The sequence below is a fragment of the Chlorocebus sabaeus genome, chromosome 11, assembly GCF_047675955.1.
Source record: "Chlorocebus sabaeus isolate Y175 chromosome 11, mChlSab1.0.hap1, whole genome shotgun sequence".
In the NCBI taxonomy this organism is placed as follows: Eukaryota; Metazoa; Chordata; class Mammalia; order Primates; family Cercopithecidae; genus Chlorocebus; species Chlorocebus sabaeus.
In genome coordinates, this window is record NC_132914.1 from 7,250,795 (window position 1) to 7,276,959 (window position 26,165).

General features: G+C 50.3%; 3 protein-coding genes, 1 long non-coding RNA gene and 1 other non-coding gene across 6 annotated transcripts in view; 2 read left to right on the plus strand and 3 right to left on the minus strand.

Annotated features, from left to right (window-relative positions):
* Positions 1-1,112: 1,112 nt before the first annotated feature.
* Positions 1,113-2,287, plus strand: LOC103218492 (uncharacterized). The gene is made up of 2 exons (XR_491605.3): positions 1,113-1,216; positions 2,064-2,287. It is a non-coding gene; the product is annotated as an uncharacterized lncRNA (long non-coding RNA).
* Positions 2,288-4,230: 1,943 nt separating this feature from the next.
* On the minus strand, positions 4,231-9,132 carry PHB2 (prohibitin 2). Its single transcript, XM_007967447.3, has 8 exons — positions 8,828-9,132; positions 8,594-8,678; positions 7,909-7,988; positions 6,813-6,997; positions 6,317-6,446; positions 6,101-6,204; positions 5,597-5,674; positions 4,231-4,357 (listed from the first exon to the last, which is right to left on the minus strand). Exons 1-8 carry the CDS (start codon positions 8,952-8,954, stop codon positions 4,277-4,279), a joined length of 870 nt encoding a protein of 289 aa, XP_007965638.2. The 5' UTR covers positions 8,955-9,132; the 3' UTR covers positions 4,231-4,276.
* Positions 5,763-6,031, minus strand: LOC119620790 (small nucleolar RNA U89). The gene has a single exon (XR_005237338.1). It is a non-coding gene; the product is annotated as a small nucleolar RNA U89 (small nucleolar RNA).
* A 42-nt stretch (positions 9,133-9,174) lies between the features above and the next one.
* Positions 9,175-15,013, plus strand: EMG1 (EMG1 N1-specific pseudouridine methyltransferase). Of its 2 annotated transcripts, XM_007967448.3 has the most exons (6): positions 9,175-9,502; positions 12,747-12,848; positions 12,960-13,101; positions 13,504-13,562; positions 13,641-13,790; positions 14,098-15,013. In XM_007967448.3, the coding sequence occupies exons 1-6, from the start codon at positions 9,335-9,337 to the stop codon at positions 14,209-14,211; spliced, it is 735 nt and encodes a 244-aa protein (XP_007965639.2). In that variant the 5' UTR covers positions 9,175-9,334; the 3' UTR covers positions 14,212-15,013. The 2 variants fall into 2 exon arrangements, with proteins under 2 accessions (XP_007965639.2, XP_037844270.2); XM_037988342.2 differs by lacking the exon at positions 13,641-13,790 and having other exon boundaries at positions 9,242-9,502.
* Positions 14,595-26,165, minus strand: part of LPCAT3 (lysophosphatidylcholine acyltransferase 3) — a 42,270-nt gene continuing 30,699 nt past the window's right edge. The window contains exons 2-13 of the mRNA XM_007967449.3: positions 22,405-22,512; positions 21,648-21,754; positions 20,471-20,564; positions 20,265-20,302; positions 19,675-19,853; positions 17,874-17,982; positions 17,017-17,103; positions 16,755-16,921; positions 16,018-16,165; positions 15,787-15,945; positions 15,556-15,684; positions 14,595-15,312 (exon numbers count right to left, since the gene is read on the minus strand). Of these exons, the coding sequence (XP_007965640.1) occupies positions 15,568-15,684; positions 15,787-15,945; positions 16,018-16,165; positions 16,755-16,921; positions 17,017-17,103; positions 17,874-17,982; positions 19,675-19,853; positions 20,265-20,302; positions 20,471-20,564; positions 21,648-21,754; positions 22,405-22,512 (1,313 nt within the window). The 3' untranslated portion in view covers positions 14,595-15,312; positions 15,556-15,567. The remainder of the gene's footprint in view (positions 15,313-15,555; positions 15,685-15,786; positions 15,946-16,017; positions 16,166-16,754; positions 16,922-17,016; positions 17,104-17,873; positions 17,983-19,674; positions 19,854-20,264; positions 20,303-20,470; positions 20,565-21,647; positions 21,755-22,404; positions 22,513-26,165) is intronic.

Here is a 26,165-nt window from a genome sequence, read left to right on the forward strand (position 1 = left end):
TGTAAAGCCGGTGGGACTCATCCCTCAGGAAGGGCTGGCGCCCACTCCTGGAAAGGCTGAGACGGCACAGGTTCCAAAGCCCAGAGGCTGGGTGTGCATTATTCAGCAAGTCCTTCTTATAGAGGCCCCGGCACCACAGGCATTCGCAGTCCCCCGAATTGGAATTTAGGCTGGTCAGGGAGACAGATTCACAGCCCGATCACAAGCATCAGATAATTGCTGGCGGGTATTAAGAAGGAAGCAAACAAAGACCGGGAGCGAGAACAGCTAGGGATTGAGCAACACAATAGCTCCCTGGGGCTACGGCCCTCCAGGGCACGGGTGGGGCAATCACCTGTCGGGCTCAGGTCCCCTCTCCCAGCAACGCCCTTTCTATCCCAGCCGGAGCTGCACAAAGGCAAGTCCCACCTCCTCTAACCGCCCTTGGGCTACCTGCCCTTGGGGTGGGACTTGGACTCCACTGAGGGCTGTACTGTGAGGTGGGTCCAGGAGCAGCTCGGTCCGGAGAGTGGAGCTCGATCATTCCCTCTGCAGGTCTCAATCGAGGGGCAGGGCTGATGCTCCAGGCCAGCTGGGGTCTCTGGGTAGCGGTGGGTAACTCCACACTAGGGGCACCTTGCTGGGACCCACCTGCCCTTCACAGGCCTGGCGGGGCCTTCTCCCTCCTCTTTCCCTCAGGGGATCCCAGCACAGGCTGGGCACCGCGTGGTGGCACAGCCCAACTCCTGCCCAGCTGACCCCTCGCTGACCTCAGAGATCTCTCTGGCCTTCCAGCTCTGCTGTGGGCAGGGTCTGAGGCCACAGAAGAATGGGCTAGTCCTGGGGGCAGCAGCTGCTGTGGGGAGGGGACCTGAGAACAGCCCCCCACTTTTTGTTCCTCTGGAGAGAGGGGTGAGACTGGGCAGGTTGGAGAAAAGAGGCCCCTGGGAGAGGGTGGGAGGCCTAGAGGAGTGGCCAAGCCTTAGAGGAGGTGCCCATGGCTGGCGCTGGGAGGGAAGGGGTTAAGGCGGTGAGGGGGCAGCCTATGGCAGGAGGACACACCTGTGCGCAGGGTGGCAGGCGGGGCCCAGGTAAGGAGCCTGCGCTGCCCGGCAGGCGGAGAAGGAAGGAGGAAGAGCGGAGGCCAGGGCGGGCTCTAGGCCGTGGAATCTGGGGCCTTAAAGCCCCTTCGTCTCCCCGGCACCCACTCTCTGGGGGCAGGCGGGCCCGCTGACAGGTAAAGGCCACCAGGGGAGAGGTCCTGGGCTGAGCTAGGGACTGCAGAGGGGGACGAGGGTGGGTAAATTGGTGTGTATTGCGGGTCGGGACAGGCCGCGGGGGTGGGGGAAGGTGGCTCAGAGGCAGGGGGCCGACGGACGAGGGGCTTCGGAAGGCTGCTTGGACCGCAACCTGGGCCTAGCAATCAGCGACCCAGGGTGTGGCTGGTGGCGGGTAGCAAGGCTCACCAGGAAGTGTCCCCAGGGACTCGGGTGGTGGGGGGATGGGAGCCAGGGATCTGCAGCTTTTCCGCAGGGAGCCTGGGCCTGAAGCTGCCTGACCCAAGGTGGGCGGGCTGGGTGGGGGCCCCCGTCTTACCCAGCAGTGTTTGGGTGCGGTTGGGAGTCTCTAATACTGCCGGGTAATGATGGAGGCCCCCGTCCCTGTGTCAGCAACATCCATCGCCTCAGGTCCCCAGCTCTTAGCTGGCTGCAGCCCCCTCCCCACTTCCCACGCTCCCCGGAAGCCCCTTGTCTTGAGCTGAGAGTGCTGTACAAGGGGTGGCTCTTGTTGACTGGCTGCCACTAAGGGACACAATGGGCCCCAGCCCCTCCTCCCACCCAGTGCGATTTGTCACCTGGTGGATCTAGAACCCACAGTCGACCTTGAGCTTGGGGTTGGCTCGCCCCCTCTCAAGAGACCTGACCTGGCCTGTGGCCAGGGTCCCTGTAGCAACTGGTGAGCATGCACCGTAGTTCTCTTTTGGCCGGCCCTGGGTCCATCTTCCAGTACAGTGTTGGATGGTCTAATTGTGAAGCTCCTAACACTGTCTGGTAAAGATGGCTCCCGGGTCGGTTTTTCGGCAGTGACCTTCAGGGACCCCTGAAGACCATGGAGGACTACTGACCAACAACTTCTGACCTTCACCCCTCTGGATGGGGGACGAATCACTAGGCAAAGGGGAACAATGGGAAGAAGACAAAATGGCTGCCTTTACGGCTGCAGCAAGATTTGGAAACACTGGTTCCCTAGGCACCTCCATTGTCTTCCCGCCTTGGGAACATGAAATAAAGTGTGAATGGGAACATGAGGAAGACTGACCCAGGTCACTTGACCTGCCTTTTGTCTAATTGTTCATCTCAGCCTCTGAGCAACTCAGGATTGGGGCTGCGACGTCTGCTTTGTCCTTCGATACTCAACCCTAAGCAGAGAAAAACATCTTAAAAATCGAAGCTGATTAACCCAGTCCCTCTGTTCAGATCCACCTGCTGCCCTATCTGCATTTGGCAGTTCCTGTACATACTTTGCCCCCATGTTTTGTCTGAGTTCTCCATCTTCCTTGTCTCCCCGCAGGGATGGGAAATGGGCAGTAGTGGGAGATTCAGGTATAAACAGTGGCTTTGTTTCTCTGGTGCCTGAGATTCAGGAAGGCCTGTCTTGGGAAGATAAGTGTCCGCTTATCTGTGGACTGAACAGACAGGCACCTGTTCCGTTGGCCCCAGAGCTGTGGGAAAGCCCACCTCCACAGGGGGGCCCTGTTAGCTAGCAGCTCCTCACGCCTGGTGACTGAGAAATGGAGTGTGGGTGGCCTACAGCAGGCCACGCAATCCACCGGGCTTCTGGGCACAGAATTGCCTCAACAGGCACAGGCAGGCTCCCCACAGCCACAAGGAACCCTGCAACCAAGGAAGCAGCTCTGTTGGGGTCATCAGATTTTAAATCTGGCTCAGCAAAGCCATGGCTGTCCAGCCTTAAAAAAACAGGTGGTGTGGGAGAAATGGAGGGTGGGGTGAAGAGCACAGCTGGGCCTCCAGAACTCAGGGCCAGCCTTCCCAGTTTGGGTCCTGTTTTGGAGCCCAGGCCCAGCTTCCCCGTAGCTGCCCCAGCCAGATTTTTTTTTGCGCCCCCTGCTGGCAGACACAAAGACAGACTCAGGAGCGCATATGTGAACGTGCGCATGCGTGCTGCCCGTTATCCAGTTTGTGAACACGTGAAGCGTGAAGCCTTGACTTCAGGTTAAGTAATAAAAATTTATTGAGAGTTCCTGGGTTGGTGGTTGTCTCCTCCTAGCCTTGAGGGAGGGAACAACACTGTAGGAAATCACTGAGAAATCACACAATGTCCCAACAGCCCCAGTTAACACAGGGAGGAGAAAAGTAATTCCCCAGAAAAGGGGCTGGTCTTCAGTCTTCCTTAATCCAAGAGGGGTTCAGGGGATCGGTGTGGGGGACCATCGCATGATACTGGGGCGGGGTAGGGCTGTGCTGGACCCCTGGCTGGCTCCTCAAAAACTGGAGAAGCAGATCCATGTCCTCTGGGGGTGGAGTTCTTGGTGACTAGGCTCATTTCTTACCCTTGATGAGGCTGTCACTGTAGAAAAAAAAGATCGATGATGACATTATTAGGGGACATAAATGTGAGAGGCAGGACACTCCAGGCCATTCCCTCTACGACCCTCCTACCCCGATTGAGGGTTTGTCTGAGGGGAGGTGGGAAAGGGAGTAGGGTAGGAGGCAGGTACTGGGAGAAGGTGGCCTGCAGGACCCCACAGAAGCAGCAACAACTTACCTTCCTCTGTGGTGCCAGATCGCCAGATGAACAGGAAGCAGAGAAAAGAAATGCACATGTTAGCTGACAGCTTCAGGCCCCACTCAGTTTTGAACCCTCCTTTGCTCCCAAGAGAAAAGACAAACAGGGTTGACAGCCAGGAATCTCTGATACATGAAAGGAGGTGTCGTGTTCTCATGGCCACTGCGATTTCTCATCTCCTTTCCTAACATCCCTCCCTGCACCAAAGGAGTTTGAGGGCTCTTGAGTAAGAACACTGAGTATCATCTTTCATCACTTTTTGGTTGGATGAAAACTTTATAATTAAAGTGCTTTTTATGTGAATAATCCTATTTGATCTCATAAAATCAATCCTATGAGACACAAGATAGAAACTGTCAACCACCCCCTTTTCTAATTTTGGTTCAATGTCCCTCAGAGCCATATGAATAGCTGTAGCAGGCTCCAGAGCCTAAGCACCCAGACCCAAGTCCCACGTTCTTTGTGAGACCCCACTGTGTGGTCACATCTCTCACCTGGTGAAACTTTCATCCTGTAGGTTCAGCACGAGGTTGTCAGCCGTGAGATAAATGCGATTCTGTGATGTGGCGATCTACAGGGCAGGAAATACAAAGACCTCAATTCCACCCCTGCAATTCAGTAGCCACTTAATGGAACACATGCAGATTAGTGCAGGGATACAGCAATGAATAAGACATGGTTTCTACTCTCATTTAGGGATCCAGAGCAGTGAGCAGCAGCTGTGACTATTAGCAAAGTAACAGAGGCAAGAACAAAAGGTCAGGAAGTCCAGAGGAATCATTCTTGATGAGGGGAAGAGTACTGGAGAAGCCATTTATTTATTTATTTATTATTTTTATTTTTTATTTACTTAGTTTTTTTTTTTTGAGATGGAGTCTCACTCTGTCACCCAGGCTGGAGCGCAGTGGCGCGATCTCGGCTCACTGCAAGCTCCGCCTCCCGGGTTCACGCCATTCTCCTGCCTCAGCCTCCCAAGTAGCTGGGACTACAGGCGCCCGCCACCACGCCCGGCTAACTTTTTGTATTTTTTTAGTAGAGACGGGGTTTCACCGTGTTAGCCAGGATGGTCTCGATCTCCTGACCTCGTGATCCGCCCACCTCGGCCTCCCAAAGTGCTGGGATTATAGGCGTGAGCCACTGCGCCCGGCCTATTTACTTATTTTTTTGAGACAGAGTCTCGCTCTGTTGCCCAGGCTGGAGTGCAGAGGCGCTATCACGGCTCACTGCAACCTCTACCTCCCAGGTTCAAGCAATTCTCTGCCTCGGCCTCCTGAGTAGCTGGGAGTACAGGTGCCCGCTACCACGCCTAGCTAATTTTTTTTTGTATTTTTTTAGTAGAGACGGGGTTTCACCATCTTGGCCAGGCTGGTCTTGAACTCCTGACCTTGTGATCCGCCCACCTCGGCCTCCCAAAGTGCTGGGATTACAGGCGTGAGCCACCACGCCCGACTATTTATTTTTGAGATGGAGTCTTGCTCTGTTGCCCAGGTTGGAGTGCAGTGGCGTGATCTCAGTTCACTGCAATCTCTGCCTCCTGGGTTCAAGTGATTCTCCTGCCTCAGCAGGGAATATAGCTAAACGCCATCACAGCAGGCTAATTTTCTTTTGTATTTTTAGTAGAGATGGGGTTTCACCATGTTGGCCAGGTGGGTCTTGAACTCCTGACCTCAGGTGATCCACTGTGCCGGCCATAAAACCACTGAGTAGAAACCCGAACAAGCAAGTTTCGAATTCCCTCACCTCAATGTGCCTTAACTGAAAGCACTTTCTCAAGGCAGCCCTATCAGAGATGCTGGGCTGACACACTCACCGTCTTGGAGATATTCTGGGCTGCTCGGATCTTGCGAAGTTTGATGTAGCCAGGGTTCTTGCTCAGTGCTTCTCCAAGGTGAGGAGGGTTAAGGTTCACACAAGGGCAGGTCTCAATCCCTGGCCCCGTCCTTACCACACTCCCTTGCTACAGTCCTCCTCTGGGCTGTCAGATCCAAGGTTGCGCTCAGGTGGCTTGTGCCCGCTCTACCTTGGACCCCACCTGTGGGCCTCCCTGCAGGCTGCTGCCAGGAACTAGGGGCAGCAGCAGAAATGAAGGCAAGGCCAGCAATGCTATTGATCTGGCCTTACAGTGGGGAGTCAGGGCTCAGGTACCCCCGCTAAGATTTCAGATCTCATCTGTAGCCCCCACCTGCAACAAGGAGCCAAGGGCCAGAGAGCACAGAGTCGCATTCGCCTTAGTCTCATCAGCCTGCCCGTGAAGGAGGATGGGGAACTCAGGCGCCCTAGGGACTGGGCCGAGACCTCTCACGCAGAAGGATATCATCTTGGCAGCCTCGGCCTCACCCTCGGCCTGTACAATCTTCTGCCGCTGTTCCTGCTTCGCTTTTTCGACCAAGAATTGGGCCCGCTGGGCCTCCTGCTGGGCTGTAGTGGGAGAGAGTCAGGGAGACTGTGTGCTGCGTCAGGAGCCCCATCCACGGAGTCTTTCCTCCTCCTGCATCTCAGAAGCCCTCACCCCACTGCTCTTGCGACTCACCCACTTGTTTGGCTTCTACAGCAGCTGTGTACTCTCGGCTAAAGCTCAGCTCTGTGATGGCCACGTCATCCAGGATGAGGCTGAAGTCCTTGGCCCTCTCTGTCAGCTCCCGGCGGATCAACAGGGATACCTGGGGGCAGAGGTGGCGAAGGGTGGTTTGAGGGGACTGGGTTGCGACCCCTAATCCTTCACTCTCTCAATACAATATGCGCTGCCTTAGCTTCCTGTCAGGCACACCTGTAACATAAGCTTCTCTGCTGAAAGAGGTGCAGGAAAAGCCAATACGTGGCCATTTTCCTCTGTGCTTCCTCATACCAAGTGCTACCGAGTTCTAATGCTGGCTCTCCTTATTTCACAGTGGCAACTAGCACAGCTTTTAGGTGGAAATGGCACTAGGGTGACAATCCTCTTCTACTAAGCTGCCTTTCCTAATTCCCAGTACTCTGGGCCTAGAAGGGAAAGGCTGACACCATGCAGATGGTGGTGGGAGTCAGACCTGGGCCCGCTGGGTGATCAGCTGTGAGGCATTGAACTTGGCCACCACACTCTTGAGCACCTCGTTGACAATGGACGGCAACACTCGTTCCTCGTAGTCCAGCCCTAGGCGCTGGTACATGCTAGGAAGCTCCTGAGCATTGGGTCGAGACAGCACTCGCAGGGAGATGTTCACCATCTGTAGGTCTGAGATTGAGGTCAGCAGTGGCTGGTCAAGGCCAAACACCCTTTCCCAAGCATTTTCTCCTTCATGTTCCTCCCTATATGCCCTGTGCAATGACGTACAGCCTGGCACTGCCCTGGGGGGAGGAGAGTTAATCAGGCTGACAAGGGAGACATGAGGCAGCACAGGTGAAATGCACCCTCACCCACTGTGAAGCCTGGAACTGCAACCCCGTCACCAGCAGGGCTGACTGCTCTTTACCCCTCTGTACTCCATGCAACCTCTAACGTGGGTGCTTTCACGCTGTACCGTAATCACGTCTCCTGTAAGGACTTGGGGGACAAAAATGTGCTTAATGAATCTTGTATTCCAGGGCCCAGCAGTCTAGTAAATGAATAAGCCACCTGCACTAGGTATAGTACAAAGAAGTACATTACAGATTACAGGTGACCTACCTCACCCAGGGTGTATGCATGTGTGTGTGTGTGGGTGGGTGGGGAGGAGGAAGAGGCCTGGGGAACTCAGAGGCATGGCTTTTATGTGTGGTCTAGAAGGAGAGAACAGGTGAACTAGTCAAGGGTAGGGACAAACTTCTCCAGAACAGAGTATACTAGTGGATGTAACTGTAGATATAGTAAGTCAAGCAGTTAGAAAAAAAGGCTTTAAAACAAGGCTTTGATCTAGGCAGTGAATAAGACAAGGGACAAACAATACTCTTATTGAATATGTCAGGGACGAGACAGTAGAAAGCACGCAAACACAGGGTGTTCAGAATGTGCTGCTTTGACCCCGGGAGGCAGGTATTTTTGTTACAGTTCTTGCAGACATGGAAACTAAGGCCCAAAGGCCTGACACTACCATCTTCACCTGGGGTTTCTTGCCAGCTCCCTTGATCATCCCACCTGCCATGTGATTACCAAGTGCTCAGACCTACCTTTGGAGCCTGTAGGGGAGGAGATTTTTCGAGGTCTGGCCCGAATGTCATAGATAATGGGGTACTGGAACCAGGGGATCCTGGAGGGGACAGGGATAGGTATTAAGAGGCCGAAGTTTCGGCCAGGAGCGGTGGCTCACGCTTGGAATCCCAGCACTTTGGGCGGCCGAATCATTTGAGGTCAGAAGTTCGAGACCAGCTTGACCTATATAGTGAAACCCCGTCTCTACTAAAATACAAAAATTAGCCGGGCGTGGTGGTGGGCGCCTGTAATCCCAGCTAATTGTGAGGCTGAGGCAGGAGAATCGCTTGAACCCAGGAGGCGGAGGATGCAGTGGGCCGAGATCGCGCCACTGCACTCCAGCCTGGGCGACACAGCAAAACTCCCGCGCCCCCCTCCCCCAAAAAAGCCCAGTTTCACTAGCTTTGCCCGGTTTCCCCTCACCACGCGTTTTTTGGCCTGCTCCTCCCCATGACCACCGACAAGGAGAGAGTCTCTTGTCCCTTTGGAAAACAACAGTTCATATGGTGCTGGAGGTTCGCGCAGCACCCACTATCCTAGGAGCAGGGATGAGGAGGGAGGGAAAAGAGCAGCGTTGAATCCTGTTGCACGTCCCACTACAGCCACTGCTGGGTCGGCGTCAAGGGTGAAAGGTCAGGGTCAGTAAGCTCTGCCCGCCATTACCTGAAATGAAGGCCCTCGGCCAGGATAGTGTCCTGCTGCACTCCACCGATCCGATTGAAGAAGATGGCTCTGTGCCCGCCTTCCACTGTGGGGAGAGGGGTGGTGATCAGGCCAGGCCGCTGCTCAGAGTAAATGCTAGCTAGGCTCGTGGTGGGGCGCGGGGACCGGTGAGATAGGGCAAGTGGTTTGGGGGAGGGACTGGAAGCGTCCGGCGAGCAGGCGAAGGTTGCTCACCAGTGAACACGGATTCGCGGACACCGTACGCCACGGCGCCGGCCCCCAGCAACAGCTTCAGCGCCGTGCCCATGCCCCGGGGCCCGGCGGGCAGCCGTCCCGCCAAGTCCTTCAAGTTCTGGGCCATGTCTGATCTTGAGGCCGGCGGCACCGGAGGTCAGAAGGGGGTGCCGGCCCGCCTCTACCCCGCTGCAGCTTAGGTACTACACCCTTCACACGAGGGTTCGGGCCCGTAATGCTGGCGAAAGAAAGGGCACCGGAAGTGCGCTCCCTTGGAAACCCTCCCCCTTAGCCCACTACCGACCCGAACTTCGCGCACAGGAAGAGCGCATACGGAAGTCCCGCCCCTTTCTGGAGGGCTGCCCTCCCAGGGAGGGCAGCGCAAGACGGCAAGTCATCGCCATTTACAAGCCCACTTTCAAAATGGCAGCCGGAAGGAAATTTGTGATTAGAAGCCTCACTGTTCTCTTTTAAGAGCGTTAGCGCAACTTCCGGTCTGGTTACAAGATGGCTGCGCCCAGTGGTGGATTCAAGCCTCGTGAACGAAGCGGTGGGGAGCAGGCACAGGACTGGGATGCTGTGCCACCCAAGCGGCCCCGACTAGGGGCAGGAAACAAGATCGGAGGCCGTAGGCTTATTGTGGTGCTGGAAGGGGCCAGTCTGGAGACAGTCAAGGTAGTTTGGGACAGGAAGTGGATAAGTAGTAAATCAATAGACTGGGATCCGTGGAATGAGGGTGAGGGGCTCAGAGTGGATGGAGAAAGCAGAGAGGGGTGAAAGATGCATTTGAAGGAAGATGGGTTGGTTGGCTGTGCGTTGATCTGACATCCTGGGATGGTAGTGCTCATTTTTCTTTCTTTCTTTTTTTTTTTTGAGACGGCGTTTCGCTCTGGCGCCCAGGCTGGAATGCAGTGGCGCGATCTCGACTCACTGCAACCTCTGCCTCCCGGGTTCAAACAATTCTCCTGAATCAGCCTCTCGAGTCGTTGGGACTACAGGCACGCGCCACCATGCTCGGCTAATTTTTTGGGTTTTTTTTTTAGTAGAGATGGGGTTTCACTATGTTGGCCAGGCTGGTCTCGAACTCCTGACCTCAAGTGATCCGCCTGCCTCAGCCTCCCAAAGTGCTGGGATTACAGGCGTGAGGCACCGTGCCCGGCCGGTAGTACTCATTTTCTTTTGCTCTTCTTGAATGCCATTCCAGCCCTCACCTCTTTGCTTCCAACTGGTTTACCAGGATTCTGTGATACAGTAGTCTAAGGAGAGGAAAGTTTCGTTTGTTGCGTCATTCCACATCCCAAGTTACTGGGCAGATGAGAAAGGTAGTTATGTAGCCTAGTCTGCCCTCGCTTTTTGTAAGGGCTTCATGTTTCAATTCATTAGTGTCCATAGTCACCTCTCTCTAATATCCACCTGGAAACACTGTCCAGACCAGGTTATTGTTTAACACTTTTACGTCTGCATTTTTATCTATCATTCATGTCTTTCTCCACATGTAATAAATAGAACCAGCAATTCTCTATCTTAAAGCCTTGGGCAATGTTCTTCCTCCTTTCTCTTACCCTTTAGAAATAATTCAATGAGTAGGCCCAGGAGAAATTGCATGGGTTTAGAAGTCAGATCAGGATTTTAGTCTTCGTTCTAAATACACTTTGTGTGTGTGTGTGTGAAACAGAGCCTCAGTCTCTCCCAGGCTGGAGTGCAGTGGCGTGATCTTGGCTTACTGCAGCCTCCGCCTCCCGGGTTCAATCGATTCTCCTGCCTCAGCCTCCAGAGTAGCTGGGATTACTGGCCTGCACCTGTAATCTATTAAAGGAATAGAAAACATGGTTATATCCTACTAATGGGTTGAAACTATTATTCATTCAAGAAGGTTTTTTCTTCTATAACTAAGGATGTCTCATGGACTTAGTTCTTCGTCATTTGTTCTTTCTTTGTGCTTACTCTGTGACATTGCTACTTCAACTATTCAATTTCAAAATCTGTATCCCTTTTTTTGCAGACTTTTTGGAGCCATGTATCTCAAGAATGTTGCTAGACATATACAAACATTCTAGTGATACATAAAAACTTAGTCTTCCAAAACCTGTATTTGTATATAACAGTTTGTTTTTAGGCTTTTTACTGACCACCCTGATGCTCCTTGGGACTCCAAATTGCAACTTGGAATTATTTCTTTTAGCTGCTACAGATGTAGTCCACTTCTTTATCATCAAACTTCTTTTTTTTTTTTTTTTTTTTTTTTGAGACGGAGTCTCGCTCTGTCGCCCAGGCTGGAGTGCAGTGGCGCAATCTCGGCTCACTGCAAGCTCCGCCTCCCGGGTTCACGCCATTCTCCTGCCTCAGCCTCCCGAGTAGCTGGGACTACAGGCGCCCGCCACTGCGCCCGGCTAATTTTTTCTATTTTTAGTAGAGACGGGGTTTCACATGGTCTCGATCTCCTGACCTTGTGATCCGCCCGCCTCGGCCTCCCAAAGTGCTGGGATTACAGGCGTGAGCCACCGCGCCCGGCCTATCATCAAACTTCTGATGTCTTTTTCAGTGTACACAGAGTTGTTAGGATAGTGGCTGTCAGTCATTCCCATCCTGCCCTTCTTACTCCAGAATTATTTTTGGCTTTGTGCTCGATACATTAGGATTTTGTGGTTTACAAAGCAGCTTCATATATAATCACTGCCCTTCAGTGTCCCAGCTCCCAATTTTCCTCAAAATTTCCTTTCTTCGTCTCTTTTTCTTTTTTCTTTTTTGAGACAGGGTCTCGCTCTGTTGCCCAGGCAACAGAGTGCAGTGGTGTGATGGCTCACTGCAGCCTCTACCTCCCTGGCTCAAGCAGTCCTCCCACCTCATCCTCCTGAGAGCAGGGACTGCCAGCAAATGCCACTGCACCTGTTTTTTCTTTTTTTTTTTTTTGGTGAGACAGGGCCCCACCATGTTGCCCAGGCCGGTCTCAAATTCCTGGGCTCAAGTGATCCTCCCGCCTCGGCCTCCTAACTTGTTGGGATCACAGGCATGAGCCACCACACCTAGCTACTTTTTCTTGATTCTAACTGTACCTCTGCTCATGCCAATCTTTTTTGTTCTTTTTTTGACAGGGTCTTGCTCTGTCACCCAGGCTGGAGTAAAGTGGTGCAATCTTGGCTCACTGCAACCTCCATCTCCCAGGCTCAAGCCATCCTCCCACCTTAGCCTCCCAAGTAGCTAAGACTACAGGCATATGCCACCACACCCAGCTAGTTTTTGTATTTTTAGTAGAGATGGGGTTTTGCCATGTTGCCCAGGCTGGTCTTGAACTCCTGACCTTAAGTGATTTGCCTTCCTTGGCCTCCTAGAGTGCTGGGATTACAGGCGTGAGCCACTGCTCCTGTCCCCATGCCAGTCTTAAAACTGGGAATAACCCCTCTTCATTTTACTTCTGCGTTTTCTTTGATTCAGCTGCCTCCTGCATCATTAGAATTTTCACATTTCTTCTTGTTCAGATTTGCAGCTCTTCACTTAGTGCATGTTTGGTGTACACAAACTGATGGTAGTGATGGTATGTTTTGCATAGTACATACATACTGCCCCTGTGATAAACAAAGCATTCAGCCTTGCTCACTAACTACTAACTCCTGCCTAGTTCCAGGATGTCTCATTGGCCTTGCCTAACAGCCACAGGTTTTTAAATTAAATCCAGTGTATTGGTAGGTAATGTGAAGTCACAGGTTGTGCCCTTTCTCCTGTTTCTAAGACCATTTACTGGGGAGTGCAAATATGGCTGCACAGTAATCTCCTGAAGGGCTTGCTGGGCTCTACCTCCTGTGTTTTTGGTTTAGTAGGTCTAGGGTGGGCCTGAGAATTTGCCTAACAGGTTTCCAGGTGCAGCTGCTGGTGGTGGTGGGCTAGGTAATGCTGTTCTTTGGTCATGTTCCCTGTTCTTCAGGTAGGGAAGACATATGAGCTACTCAACTGTGACAAGCACAAGTCTATATTGTTGAAGAATGGACGGGACCCTGGGGAAGTGCGGCCAGACATCACCCACCAGGTAACTCCAGGGACAGTGCTCACAACCCTTTGAGCCTCTGTTTGGAAGGGTTGGCAGCTGAGTGCTGCCTCTCTTCAGCCTTAACCATGCTGTGGTTTCTGCTTTGTTCAGAGTTTGCTGATGCTGATGGATAGTCCCCTGAACCGAGCTGGCTTGCTACAGGTTTATATCCATACACAGAAGAATGTTCTGATTGAAGTGAATCCCCAGACCCGAATTCCCAGAACCTTTGACCGCTTTTGTGGCCTCATGGGTAAGAAGCTTTAGAACAAAGTTCAGAATGAACTTGTCTGTAGGGAAGAAGGGAGGAAGAGGAAAAGGGAGAACTAAATGTGGGATTTTTAAGCGAGGAGATGGGAGAACAACATGATTAATACCAGGACAAGGACTCTTATTATTTTTCTGTTTGTGGAAACTCCACTCTCCTGTTCTTGCAGTAGCTTCCTGGCTGAGTGAAAGAGGGAGTCTGAACCTATCACTGTACAGCTAGCCATATGCTTGGCAACTGTTCGTTCCTAACATTTCAGGAGTCCAGTCTGGATATAGAGCACACAGGGAACTCATCTTACCTATGGGGTTTTCCTTGTTAGATAATGACTGGACAGAGAAGGACTATGGTCTCCATTTACCTCTGAACTCTTTTTCCCCCTTCTAGTTCAACTTTTACACAAGCTCAGTGTTCGAGCAGCTGATGGCCCCCAGAAGCTCTTGAAGGTGAGGTATTGAAACCTACTAGTTGAAGGTTGGTTCTGGGAATGTTTCTGGGGCTGACTTTTCTCTTTTTTACTTTAGGTAATTAAGAATCCAGTATCAGATCACTTTCCAGTTGGATGTATGAAAGTTGGCACTTCTTTTTCCATCCCGGTTGTCAGTGATGTGCGTGAGCTGGTGCCCAGCAGTGATCCTATTGTTTTTGTGGTAGGGGCCTTTGCCCATGGCAAGGTAAGGTCTGGGCTCAACCCTGAGGTTCTTGGTAGAGCTGAACTTAGTATAGAATTCCCAGAGCAGTAACAATGCTTACAATGAGCTAAAGACACATGACAGTTTCACTCCCTGCCCCAGTGCACATCCTTTGAGGACTGCTGCCATATTTGTAATAGTCACAGTTAGGACCTTCTTCATCCTTTGTAGGAATTTGATATTCAACAGCACAGCTGAAATACTAGCTCAGCCATAGTTTTCCTGACCTAAAGAAGGGTTGAAACAGCTACTGAGTGAGAGTTGGCTGACAAAACTGTTCTCTTCTTAGGTCAGTGTGGAGTATACAGAGAAGATGGTGTCCATCAGCAACTATCCCCTTTCTGCTGCCCTCACCTGTGCAAAACTTACCACAGCCTTTGAGGAAGTATGGGGGGTCATTTGACAGTAGTAGAACCCGTTCTGAAACCAGAAACTGTTGAGGTCACATCCTTTGACCCTGGTCTGAGCCGACTGCTGGAAGATGATCTTTCTGCACTGAGACTGTGGAGTTTGGGGAAGCCAAGGCTGTACATTTGCTATTTGTTTATCCTATGAATACTGTTCTTGCAAACCTGGTTGTTTTGGGGTTCCTAAAGTATCTAATGGTGTAAAACTGTTTGTTCCCCTGGGACTTCAGGGACAGATACGAGGTTACAGAGTTTACAGTTTGGTTCCATGCTTTGAAGGCAGGCTTTAGCTCCTAGATTCCTGTGCGCTAAAGGAGAGAACCCTGATAATCAGCCACGGCAAGGGTGGAGAAGAACTGTGAAAGACAGCAGTCAGGAATGCTGGTGGTGAAAAACTGAACAAACAGAAGTGATTTTATCTAATACAGTTCCAAGGTAGAAAAAGTGGAGCAGGTAGGGCCTCGCACCCCTCTCCGCCCCCCCATGGGGGGGGTGGTGGTAGCGGCACATACACAATCATAGTAACTTGGCAGAAGAAAAACACAATAGATTCCTGGCTAGATGGGGAGAGATAAGGCAATGTGCATGGGGGAGTCAGAGGGGAGATGTGGACCCCTCTGCTCCTCCCACAAGAGTTTCCCCTTTGGGCCAGGCATGGTGGCTCACGCCTGTAATCCCAGCACTTTGGGAGGCGGAGGCGGGCGGATCACTTGAGGTCAGGAGTTCGAGACCAGCCTGGCCAACGTGGTGAAACCCCGTTTCTACTGAAAATACAAAAATTAGCTGGGCGTGGTGGCACGCCTGTATTCCCAGCTACTTGGGAGGCTGAGGCAGGAAAATCACTTGAACCCGGGAGGTGGAGGTTGCGGTGAGCTGAGATCGCGCCACTGCATTCCAGCGTGGGTGACAGAGCAAGACTCCTTCTTCAAAAAAAAGCTTCCCCTTTGGCCCCAAATGAAGACTTGGCTGGCAGCAGAGGCACAACTGGAAGCATCGATCTTCCACCTCCCTGGCTTTTCCATTCTCTGTGCTCTGGGGCAAAGGAGTGCTATGAAAAGGGAGATAAGTAGTTTCTGCACCAGTCCTGCATAGGCCACCTGCAAGACAAGACATAGGATTGGAAGGCTGGTTAGTTACTCCCCTACTTCCTGGTCTGTAGCCCTTCCAGATGTTTCCTAGCATGCCTCAGTAAGTCACAGCAGTCATTGTCCATACTGTGTCCCTTGGTAGCCAGGCTAATCCTTGGAATTCACCCCAGATTTCTAATACTATTTTTTTCCCCAGTCTGTTGCTCTATTCTGTAACCTGGTGGTGGTTTTAGCTTAGCTGTACTCACTTACCAGGGAGATGGATCATTCCATCTTCTTTAACTTCTCTTTCCTTGGCACCATTGCTTTGTGAACATAAGGCAATATGAATAGTAGGCTCAAGAAGAAGACGTGGCCAAGGAAATAGATGGATTTATACACCTGTGGAGAGAGAGGCCACTGAGGTAGACAGGCATGGAGCATCGCTCGCTGCCCGAGGTTGCAGTGAGTCCCTCCCAGTCTTATAAGCAGGCCTTCACTTGCCTTAAGCCATTTATCCCACGTGAAGAGGCAGAAGGCCGTCATGGAGTAACCCATGAAGAGCCAGTGGATGGTCTGTTGCACCAAATAGTAGAAGGGCTGGAGGGCAGTAATGGCGGCCAGGTTGCTCAGAGTGGGGCTCTGTTGAATGAGCCTGGCAGCCTGGGGAGGGAGGAGGAGCTCATCAGCATCTTGTCCCTCATATCCCCCTTCACCCCCACCCTGGAGGCCTACCTGTCTTTCCACAATAACAATGAGGAATTCCATCTGGAAGCAGACCAGGTATCCTGAGTGCAGGCCATGCCAGAGGGCCAGGAATAGCAACGAGAGACCCTGAGAGAGTTCTTTATTTCCAAGGAACTTGAGTCGTTTGAAGAAGTAGCTGGAGAAAAGGGTGGGTGGGGCGACCCTCAAACTGACTGGTCCTTGCATCCCGCCACCTGCCTCTGGGTCCTCACCCTGAGGATTGGAGTGGAGTGCTGATGGGCTCCCACGTGTAGCCCCCAGAGGGTATAGGAGGCAGTGCTGACTGATTAATTTTAGAGATGGAAAGCAGACCCAAGGCGGAGCTGGAGACCGTGTGCGCACGAGTCACTTGGTTCAGCAGCAGTGACTGAGTGCTGATGCCGAGATCAGTGGTGAACCAGACACTCAAGCTGCCCACACTCTAGTGGTGGGGACAAACAAGTCAAGCTGTTTATAAACAGGGCAGTGGAGGACATAAGTCCATTGGCAGAGCTGGAGTAACACCCAGGTCTCAACGCACTTTTGTATCTTGCCTTTTTTTCAAATGACAGGAATGTTTTTTTTGGGGGGGGGTATAGGTGGGGATCAAAGTCTGTGTGAGTGACAGGGGGTTCTGCCCAGGTGGGAAAGACGCATAAGGGTGAACATGGTACACCCCTGCCCTCCAATCTGGGAAGACAGTGGAAGGAAGGAACCAGGGTCCAGGCTCCCCACCAGCAGCTCACCGGGCCACCCAGGCGTTGGTGTTGATGTTGAATGAGGCAATGGTGCCAGTGAAGCGGGGGTTTGTTTCAAAGAGCCACACCTTCATGTTGGCACAGGCATCCCACTTTGCCTTGCCCTTTTCTTCAAAGCCATTGAAGCCCAGGCCCGTCAAAATGCATACTCCTTCCTGAGAGGGAATAGCTCAGTTAGGGCTCTTGCCACCCCCCACACTGGCCTCCATGGCTCGTCTAAATAGGACCCGGTTTCAACTTTTCTACTTACTGTGACCAGCCAACAGGTGACGTATTTGTACAGGACAAACTTGCCCCAGATCAGCATGTACATGCAGCGGAACCAGAAGGGGTGGTTCTTGAGAGAAGAAAGCACAGGGCATTAGGGATATGGCATGACTAGGCAGTTTCTCTTAGCACTCTTCCTTTTCACACTTGTGGCTGGCTACTTCATACCTGCCTAAGGCCTGCTGCCAGATGTCCCCAATAGTCTGGCCTGATTGCCTTCACAACAGGCAGACAGGAAGAAGCAGAGGGCCTGGAGAATATTCATTCACCTTTCCCTTGGAGAGCCCCAAGGGCAGCACTGTGTTTAACTCCTCTACTGTTTGCCTTCGTTGGCGAAGTTTTTGGAATGAGCATTTGGAATGTTAAGTACGGAGGGGCCCATATTGGATTTAAATTTAAGGAGAGAAACCTGCCCAGAATTACTGAACTGTTTTCAAGTTTTTCAGCTGGGCAGGAGCAAAAGCCAGCACTTCCCGCTTCCCTAGGTTTCTGAATTCCCTAGAAGCGCCCAAATGTATCAGTCAAGAGAATAAAATAGGCTGGAGAATCAGAAGCTGCTGTGCTCTGAGGGGTCACGTGGATGTGATAAGGCAAGCTAGGAGTGGCTCCTAGAGAAGGCAAGGGGTGCTAAATGTGCAGCTGGCACAGCCCTGTGCCCACGAAGGTCATTCAGTGCTGGCCAATGAATGTGTCCCGGCCCGGCTGGCACTGACACCAACTCACAGATCTAGAGCATTTGTAGATGATATTTCCTACTTCTCTACTATCTATAGGGATCCTTGCCTGTCCATTTTCTAGCTCTGGTGCGGTCATGCTGCTGCTGCTTTAGTAGACACTCACGTCATAGTCTTCAGTGAGGAGATAGTCTTCTGTGATGTGGGGGCTGAGCAGTGTGTAGCCCACTAGGTAGAAAAGGCCCAGACTCAGGCGCTTGAGAGCAGGAATGGTGCTGGAAAGGAACGAGTGAAGTTCCTGGTCACAGAGAGCACAGACTATTCCCTTCACCCTCTGACCTTCAGTTATGGAGAGGAGTTTTTAGGGGTGTGGTTGTCTACCTGGAATGGGATGAGAAGCTCTGCTGCCCAAAGTGTTTCCTGTTTCAGGGAAAGATTTCTATGGCTGGCTATGAGGAATGGGGACTGCAAACCTCTAAGAGTGGGAAGGTCAGGGCAGCAGATAGTGGACCAGTCTTGTGTTTACCCCTCAGGGATGCTACTGATCTCAAGGTCTTGCCAGGTTTCACAATCTCCATTGGGACTGAAAACCCAGTGGAGAATAAAAATAACCACTTTGAATCTGCTCCTTCATTTCTTGGTTGAATTGATGCTGAAACACAGGATGGACAAGTTCTCAGTGAAGGAATTCTTTTGGCAATAAAACTTTTTTTTTTTTTTTTTGGGACGGAGTCTGGCTCTGTCGCCCCGGCTGGAGTGCAGTGGCCGGATCTCAGCTCACTGCAAGCTCCACCTCCCGGGTTTACGCCATTCTCCTGCCTCAGCCTCCCGAGTAGCTGGGACTACAGGCGCCGGCCACCTCGCCCGGCTAGTTTTTTGCATTTTTTAGTAGAGACGGGGTTTCACCGTGTTAGCCAGGATGGTCTCGATCTCCTGACCTTGTGATCCGCCCGTCTCGGCCTCCCAAAGTGCTGGGATTACAGGCTTGAGCCACCACGCCCGGCCAACTTTTTTTTTTTTTTTACCTTTAAAATTTTTATTTTCTAGAGACAGGGTCTTGCTCTGCCACTCAGGCTAGAGTACAGAGGCATAGTCATTGCTCACTGTGGCTTTGAACTCCTGGGCTCAAGTGATCCTCCTGTCTTGGCCACCTGAGTAGCTAGGACTATAGGCATGTACCACCTTGCCTGGATAATTTTTTTTTGTAGAGATGGGGTCTCACTACGTTGCCCAGGCTGGGCTTGAACTCCTGGCCTCCAGTGATCCTCCTGCTTTGGCCTCCCAGAGCGTTGGGATTATAGGCATGAGCCACTGTGCCCTCCTACATTTCCTACTGATAAGTATTTTTGAGACAGGATTTGGCTATCTCGCCCAGAATGGAGTGCAGTGGTGTGATCAAAGCTCACTGCAGCCTTGACCCACCTCCCCTGGGCTCAAGCAATCCTCCCACTTCGGCCTCCTACATAGCTGAGACTACAGACACATGCCACTATGCCTGCTAATTTTTGTATTTTTTTGTAGAGACAGAGTTTATGTTGCCAGGCTGGTCTAGAACTCCTGGGCTCAAGCGATCCTCCCACCTCAGCCTCCCAAAGTGCTGGGATTACAGAGGTGAAACCACTGTGCCCAGCCTTTACCTACCTACCTACCTACCTATCTACCTATCAATCATAAATACATTTCATATATATGTGAAAATAGGCTTTAAAGGCAGAAATGTGACTGGTTCAGACAAAATCCTGTGGCATGAACGTGGATTTTTATGTTGGTACCAGTGTCAGATAGCTAGAAGAACCCTCAACTAAAAAGGGCCCACTCCTGGCACAGAGTATCCATTACAACAGTCCAGGGCCTGCATGACACAGGTCTCTATGCCAGGGTCATGCTGGAGAATGCAGCTTTCAGAAGAGTCACTTGAGAGTGAGTGCAATACCTACATGAACATCTGGACCAAGAGGGGCGATTACCTGTTTGGTATCTTTCCTGGTATGTCAGTCAGCTCTCCCTGCACCAGCTTCATGTAGTGATTCATTGAGAATTGGGGCCCTACCAAGAAGGCCCCATAGAAGTAGGAGAAACCAGCAACTTCCAGCAGGGAAGGAACACCCCGTATGGCATATTTCTGTTGCTCAGAGGACAAGGAATTCTATGCCAAGAAGAGAATGCATGGTTCAGGATAGCCTTGAATCTCCCCACAAGAGCCAGTTTGAGTGTTCCCCACCCGTGTGCCCCACTGACTGGGGTTCTTCAAATAGCCTTCTCTTTGGGGGATGACAAATAGTTGCTTCTTGTGGAAATGCGTATGTGTGTCCATAGCTGGCTGTTGCTGCTGTAGCAAATGCCTTGCTGGCATTGATCTCTGGACTTTGTGCAAGAGCTGGATCCTGGGCAAATTAGGTTTGTTGATCCTTGCTCAGTGCTATCTGAAAGGGAGATTGCACAGGCTGGGGAATGAGGGAGAGGCTCTGCTCTGGAATTTGGGTTCAGTCTTTGTTAACAACCTTTTTCTTCCCTTTCATTAAGTCTTGAACCTCTCTGCTGATGAACGGGTACTTACCTGATCTTTCCCTCCGTCAAAGTAGTCAACAGCCAAACCTGAGCAGAGAGAGAACGGGTGGGTAGGGTGATGGGAGAGGACACTGAGGATGTGGCCTGTAGACTGAGTGCAGCCAGGAGTGTATGGTGGAGGGGTGCCGAGGAAGTTTTTAGCGAGATGGGGGAGGTACCTACATGTAAGGAAGGCAGGCAGTGACCATCACTCACCAATCAGCTTCAAAGTCAGAACACAATGTGGCATTGTCCACTTGATATCGTAGTTGCCGGTGGCTGTGTAATAATATCCAGCCAGAAGGTAGGCCTAGGAGAGGCAGAAGTATGTATTCCAGCATCACTACTCTTTCTTCTCCCTGCTCTGAAATTCAATGTTCTCTTTCCTTTTTCCTTTCTCCTCATCCCATCATTAAAAGCCTTAATAAATTCCTACAAATGGAGGTGCTGAAAACCTATAATGGGAAGAGTGTTGCTCAAGGCTTCTCGGCAAAATGAGGGCTAAACTGAGATGAGAATTTAGATGCTGGGACCACAGGTGCATGCCACCTCACCCGGCTAAATTTTAATTATTTTTGTTTCACCATGTTGCCCAGGCTGGAGGGCTAATTTTTTTTTTTTTTTTTTTTTTTTTTGAGATGGAGTCTCGCTCTGTCGCCCAGGCTGGAGTGCAGTGGCGCCATCTCAGCTCACTGCAAGCTCCGCCTCCCAGGTTTACGCCATTCTCCTGCCTCAGCCTCCCGAGTAGCTGGGACTACAGGCGCCCGCCACCTCGCCCGGCTAGTTTTTTGTATTTTTAGTAGAGACAGGGTTTCACCGTGTTAGCCAGGATGGTCTCGATCTCCTGACCTCGTGATCCGCCTGCCTCGGCCTCCCAAAGTGCTGGGATTACAGGCTTGAGCCACCACGCCCGGCCTGGAGGGCTAATTTTTATATTTTTTTTGTAGAGATGGGGTTTCACCATGTTGCCCGGGTTAGTCTTAAACTTCTGGGCTCAAGTAATCTGCCTGCCTTGGTCTCCCAAGGTGCTGGAATTACAGGTGTGAGCCACTGTGCCTGGCCTAGGCTTAGGTTCTTTAACTCATTCTAAGTTGCTTTTCTGTCTTGCCTTGAAGTGACTCTCCTCCTGGATAGTGGGCTAAACCAAAGAGCCTAATGGTACAGTATGCAAAGGATTAGCTGGTAGCCCTTCCTTGAGGCAAGCAAAGAGTTACCATTACACTCTGTGGATGGAACACCTGTGATAAGCCACCTTCCTGAAGTCATACTGCTAAGTGCTGCGAGAGGGATTAGAAATTAGGTCTGCTAATTTCTATACCACAGTCTCCTGCCTACCCCTGTCCCCTGAACTGGTGTCAGCTGTAGCCTGAGTTGCTAAGGGAAAGACGTTTACCATCTGGAAGCAAAAGGTAGTGAGGACGGCAGTGATCGTACGGCCCATTAGTCGAAGGATGAGGAACTGAAGCACAATACATAGCAGGGAGTGGTAGAGCTGGTTTCCTGGATGCAGGAAGAGAGAACATAGCCTGGTGTTTACACTCCCACCCGTCCTGAGACTTCCAGTCACAACATAATATATAAAGAGAAAACGTTGGCATCAGGATCTTTTTTTCAGAATAACCTCATGTTTTGGAGGAGAGGATGGAAATTGGTTGCATAAATAAAAAGGATTATTAGGGTGTTATTGTATTTCTTTTCTTTTTTTGTTTGTTTTTTTAGAGATGAGACTTGCTCTGTTGTCCAGGCTTGAGTGCAGTAGCTCAATCATAGCTCACTGCAGCCTTGAATTCCTGGGCAAGTGCCACCACGCCTAGCTTGTTACTGTATTTTTGAATGTCTGAAGTGAAGAATGAATCTAAGTGGAGATTGCCTGGCTCATTCAGTTACATCCACAGCAGAGAGAAACTGAGGATTCTTTGTTGATGGGGTCTGGCAAGGGTAACCACCCTCAAAATGTTTTTATCTGACAGGAATGTACACAAAAGACAAAAAGGAAAAGTTAAGCTGTGTTCCTGTCCATACGACCCTCTTTGCAAGCAGGAGCATTATAACTTCCCTACCTATTAGATTCTCTCAAGGAAATTCCATTCGAGTCTGTTCCTTCCAGGTTCCCTCTAACTGCAGTGTCACTACTAACTTAGTTTACTCACCAAAGTTAAAATAAGCAATTGAGAGGCCTGTAAAGGTATGGTAGAGGTGGATGAGGTAGCTCTCCTTGTAGAAAAGGTAATGCCGATAAAACAAAGCAAAGGGGTAACCTAGATGGAGAAAAAGATAAGAAGAGTGTTATTTGTGCCTGGTGCCATCCCAATTTGGTTTGAAAGTTTATCTGGCATGAAATGCAGCCCAGAGGGAGAGAGAGAGAGAAAAAAAAACCCATACATTATATAGATGGCAACAGAGAAGGCAATAACAGTATCCCAAGAACCAAAAGTTTTTTTGTAAATGGAAATTTTGAACTGAAGATATTAATATTTGATTGAGGCAATATAAAGCTGGGTCCTAAGACTAGGTTTCATTTATAGCTTATGAACTATTGCCAGACATTTTCTCTTACTTGAATTAAAAAAAATGATACAAGGAAGCTAGGCATGGTGGCTCCCACTTGTAATCCCAGCACTCTGGGAGGCTGAGGCAAGGGGATTGCTTGAGCCAAAGAGTTTGACACCAGCCTGAGCAACATAGCGAAACCCCGTCTCTATTAAAAAACAAGATACAGAGATTTGAGGGTACCCATCTATGCTCCAGAAACACTCATTTACACTTTGTGATCTATCTTGCTAGCACAGTATTATCAGATTATGAGGACAAATATAAATTATCAGGCTAAATAGTGGAATTGCTGACTGCATATAGCAGTTACAAGATATGTGGAGATACTCCTCACAGTCTGTAATCTGGGCATCAATCAAGTTATAAAATTCATTTAAGTATACTGGAAAAATGTCTTCTAAAGCCACGATTCAGAGTATAGTCCAAAGGCCATGAGTGAACCACAGAGGATCTCCTGATGGGTCATGAACTGACTATACACGGCCAAGGGTTGCTTATTGAATTAAAAGCGGTCAATACCATTTGGTATTCCTAAACTAAAATTAGCATATTCCGTGGCTTTACTGCCCACTCACCTTCAGTGTTCTATCTAGAGGTCTGGCTGCCACGCTGGGCAACATTCCTACTGCACTAGTGCGTACGTGGAGGATGGGAATCTCCCAACTGCTTTCTGGAAAGACATTCTGCCTATTATTTCATTGATTATTCTCTTGAGTTGGTCATGGTTTATACTTTCTGCAATTCTTGCTTTTATTTTTATTTATTTTGAGACAGGGTCTTGCTCTGTCACCCAGGCTGGAGTGCAGTGGCATGATCATAGCTCACTGCAGCCTTGACCTCCCGGCCTCAAGTGATTCTCTAACTTCAGCCTCCTGAGTAGCTGGGACCACAGGTGCTTGCCACCATGCCTGGCTATTTTGTAATTTTTGTGGACATGAGGTCTCACTATGTTGCCCAGGCTGGCCTTGAACTCCTGGGCTCAAGGAATCCTCCTGCCTTGGTCTCCCAAAGTGTTGGGATTACAGGCATGAGCCACTGTGCCTGATGAATTGCTGCGATTCTTGCTTTAAAATTATGTAAGTGCAGTTTTATCATTGGCAATACAGTTTACTGTGAGTTTGGTTAACTCTAAAGTGCTTAGAATAGTATCATACAGAAATAAATTGCTCAATTATTTGTTAAATAAGTAAATGCACAATCATATTATATGTTGGTTTCTGTCCTTCTAGTAATTATTCCCCCATACATTAAAGAAAAAAAAGTCTGGGCGTGGTGGCTCATGCCTGTAATCCCAGCACTATGGGAGGGCGAGATGAACGGACCACGAGGTCAGGAGATCGAGACCATCCTGGCTAACACGGTGAAACCCTGTCTCTACTAAAAATACACACACACACACAAAGCACACACAAAAAAACAAAAAACCCAAAAAAACATCAGCCGGGTGTGGTGGTGGGCACCTATAGTCCCAGCTACTTGGAAGGCTGAGGCAGAAGAATGGTGTGAACCTGGGAGGTGGAGCTTGCAGTGAGCTGAGATGGCGCCACTGCACTCCAGCCTGGGCGACAGAGCGAGACTGTCTCAAAACAAACAAACTGTACTGATGTGTGTCCTACTTTTCCCATATAACAGCATATCCACCATTTGATCTTCTTGGTGCCAGGATCAACTGGTGTGTTTTTTTGAGATGGAGTTTAGCTGTCTTTACCCAGGCTGGAGTGCAATGGCACGATCTTGGCTCACTGCAATCTCCGGCCCCTGGGTTCAAGCGATTCTCCTGCTTCAGCCTCCCAAGTAGCTGGGATTACAGGTGCCCATCACCATGTCCAGCAAGTTTTGTATTTTTAGTAGAGACGGTGTTTCACCATGTTGGCCAGCCTGGTCTCAAACACCTGACCTCAGGTGATCCACCTGCCTTGGCCTCCCAAAGTGCTAGGATTACATGCGTGAGCCACCACGCCTGGCTAACTGGTGTTTTTTTTTATTGCTGTTCCCAAACTGGTGTTTTTTTTTTTTATTGCTGTTCCCATAATGGGCTAGGCTCTTAATTAAATTTATAGCTTCATGCAAGTATAGTTGACCCTTGATCAACACAATTTTGAACAGCATGGCTCCCCTTAGACTTCCTTCTTCCTCTGCCACTGCTGAGATGGCAACCCTTCCTTTCGCCTGCTCTTTGCCTGCTCAACCTGAAGATCATGAGGAGGAAGACCTTTATGCTGATCCACTTCCACTGAATGAAGAGTAAACATATTTTCTCTTGCTTATGATTTTCTTAATAACATTTTATTTTCTACAGTTTACTTCATGGTAAGAAATACATAAATAATACAAATGACATACAAAATACACGTTAACTTGTTTATGCTATTAGTAAGTCTTCTATTAGTAGCTAAGTTTTTGGAGAGTCAAAAGTTGTATGTGGCCGGGTGCGGTGGCTCATGCCTGTAATCCCAGCACTTTGGGAGGCCGAAGCAGGCAGATCACGAGGTCAGGAGATCGAGACCATCCTGGCTAACACGGTGAAATTCTCTCTCTACTAAAATACAAAAAATTAGCTGGGCATGGTGGTACGCACCTGTAGTCCCAGCTACTCAAGAGGCTGAGGCAGGGGAATCGTTTGACCCTGGGAGACGGAGGTTGCAGTGAGCTGAGATTGAGTCACTGCACTCCAGCCTGGTGACAGAGCAAGACTCTGTCTCAAAAAAAACCACAAAAAAACAAAACGTTATACGTGTGGGCCGGGTGCGGCAGCTCACACCTGTAATCCCCTACTTTGGGAGGCTTAGGAGGGTGGATCACCTGAGGTCAGGAGTTTGAGACAAGCCTGGCCAACATGAAGCCCCGTCTCTAGTAAAAATACAAAAATTAGGCCAGGCGCGGTGGCTCAAGCCTGTAATCCCAGCACTTTGGGAGGCCGAGACGGGCGGATCACAAGGTCAGGAGATCGAGACCATCCTGGCTAACATGGTGAAACCCCGTCTCTACTAAAAAATACAAAAAACTAGCCGGGCGAGGTGGCGGGCGCCTGTAGTCCCAGCTACTGGGGAGGCTGAGGCAGGAGAATGGCGTGAACCTGGGAGGCGGAGCTTGCAGTGAGCTGAGATCCGGCCACAGCACTCCAGCCTGGGCGACAGAGCGAGACTCTGTCTCAAAATAAATAAATAAATAAAATAAAATAAAATAAAATAAAATAAAATAAAATAAAATAAACAATACAAAAATTAGTCAGGCATGGTGGCAGGCACCTGTAATCCCAGCTACTTGGGAAGCTGAGGCAGGAGAATTGCTTGAACCTGAGAGGCAGAGGTGGCAGTGAGCTGAGATCACGCCACTGCACTCCAGCTTGGGCAATTTT

Excerpts from the sequence above, each read along its gene's own strand:
- PHB2 (XM_007967447.3), bottom strand. The coding sequence starts at position 8,954 with ATGGCCCAGAACTTGAAGGACTTGGCGGGACGGCTGCCCGCCGGGCCC. Across the intron at positions 8,679-8,827 it reads CCGCGAATCCGTGTTCACTG|TGGAAGGCGGGCACAGAGCC; the intron begins GTGAGCAACCTT and ends CTCTCCCCACAG. Across the intron at positions 6,998-7,908 it reads CTCCCCTACAGGCTCCAAAG|ACCTACAGATGGTGAACATC; the intron begins GTAGGTCTGAGC and ends CCTCAATCTCAG.
- EMG1 (XM_007967448.3), top strand. The coding sequence starts at position 9,335 with ATGGCTGCGCCCAGTGGTGGATTCAAGCCTCGTGAACGAAGCGGTGGG. Across the intron at positions 12,849-12,959 it reads GGCCAGACATCACCCACCAG|AGTTTGCTGATGCTGATGGA; the intron begins GTAACTCCAGGG and ends TGCTTTGTTCAG. Across the intron at positions 13,102-13,503 it reads CCGCTTTTGTGGCCTCATGG|TTCAACTTTTACACAAGCTC; the intron begins GTAAGAAGCTTT and ends TCCCCCTTCTAG.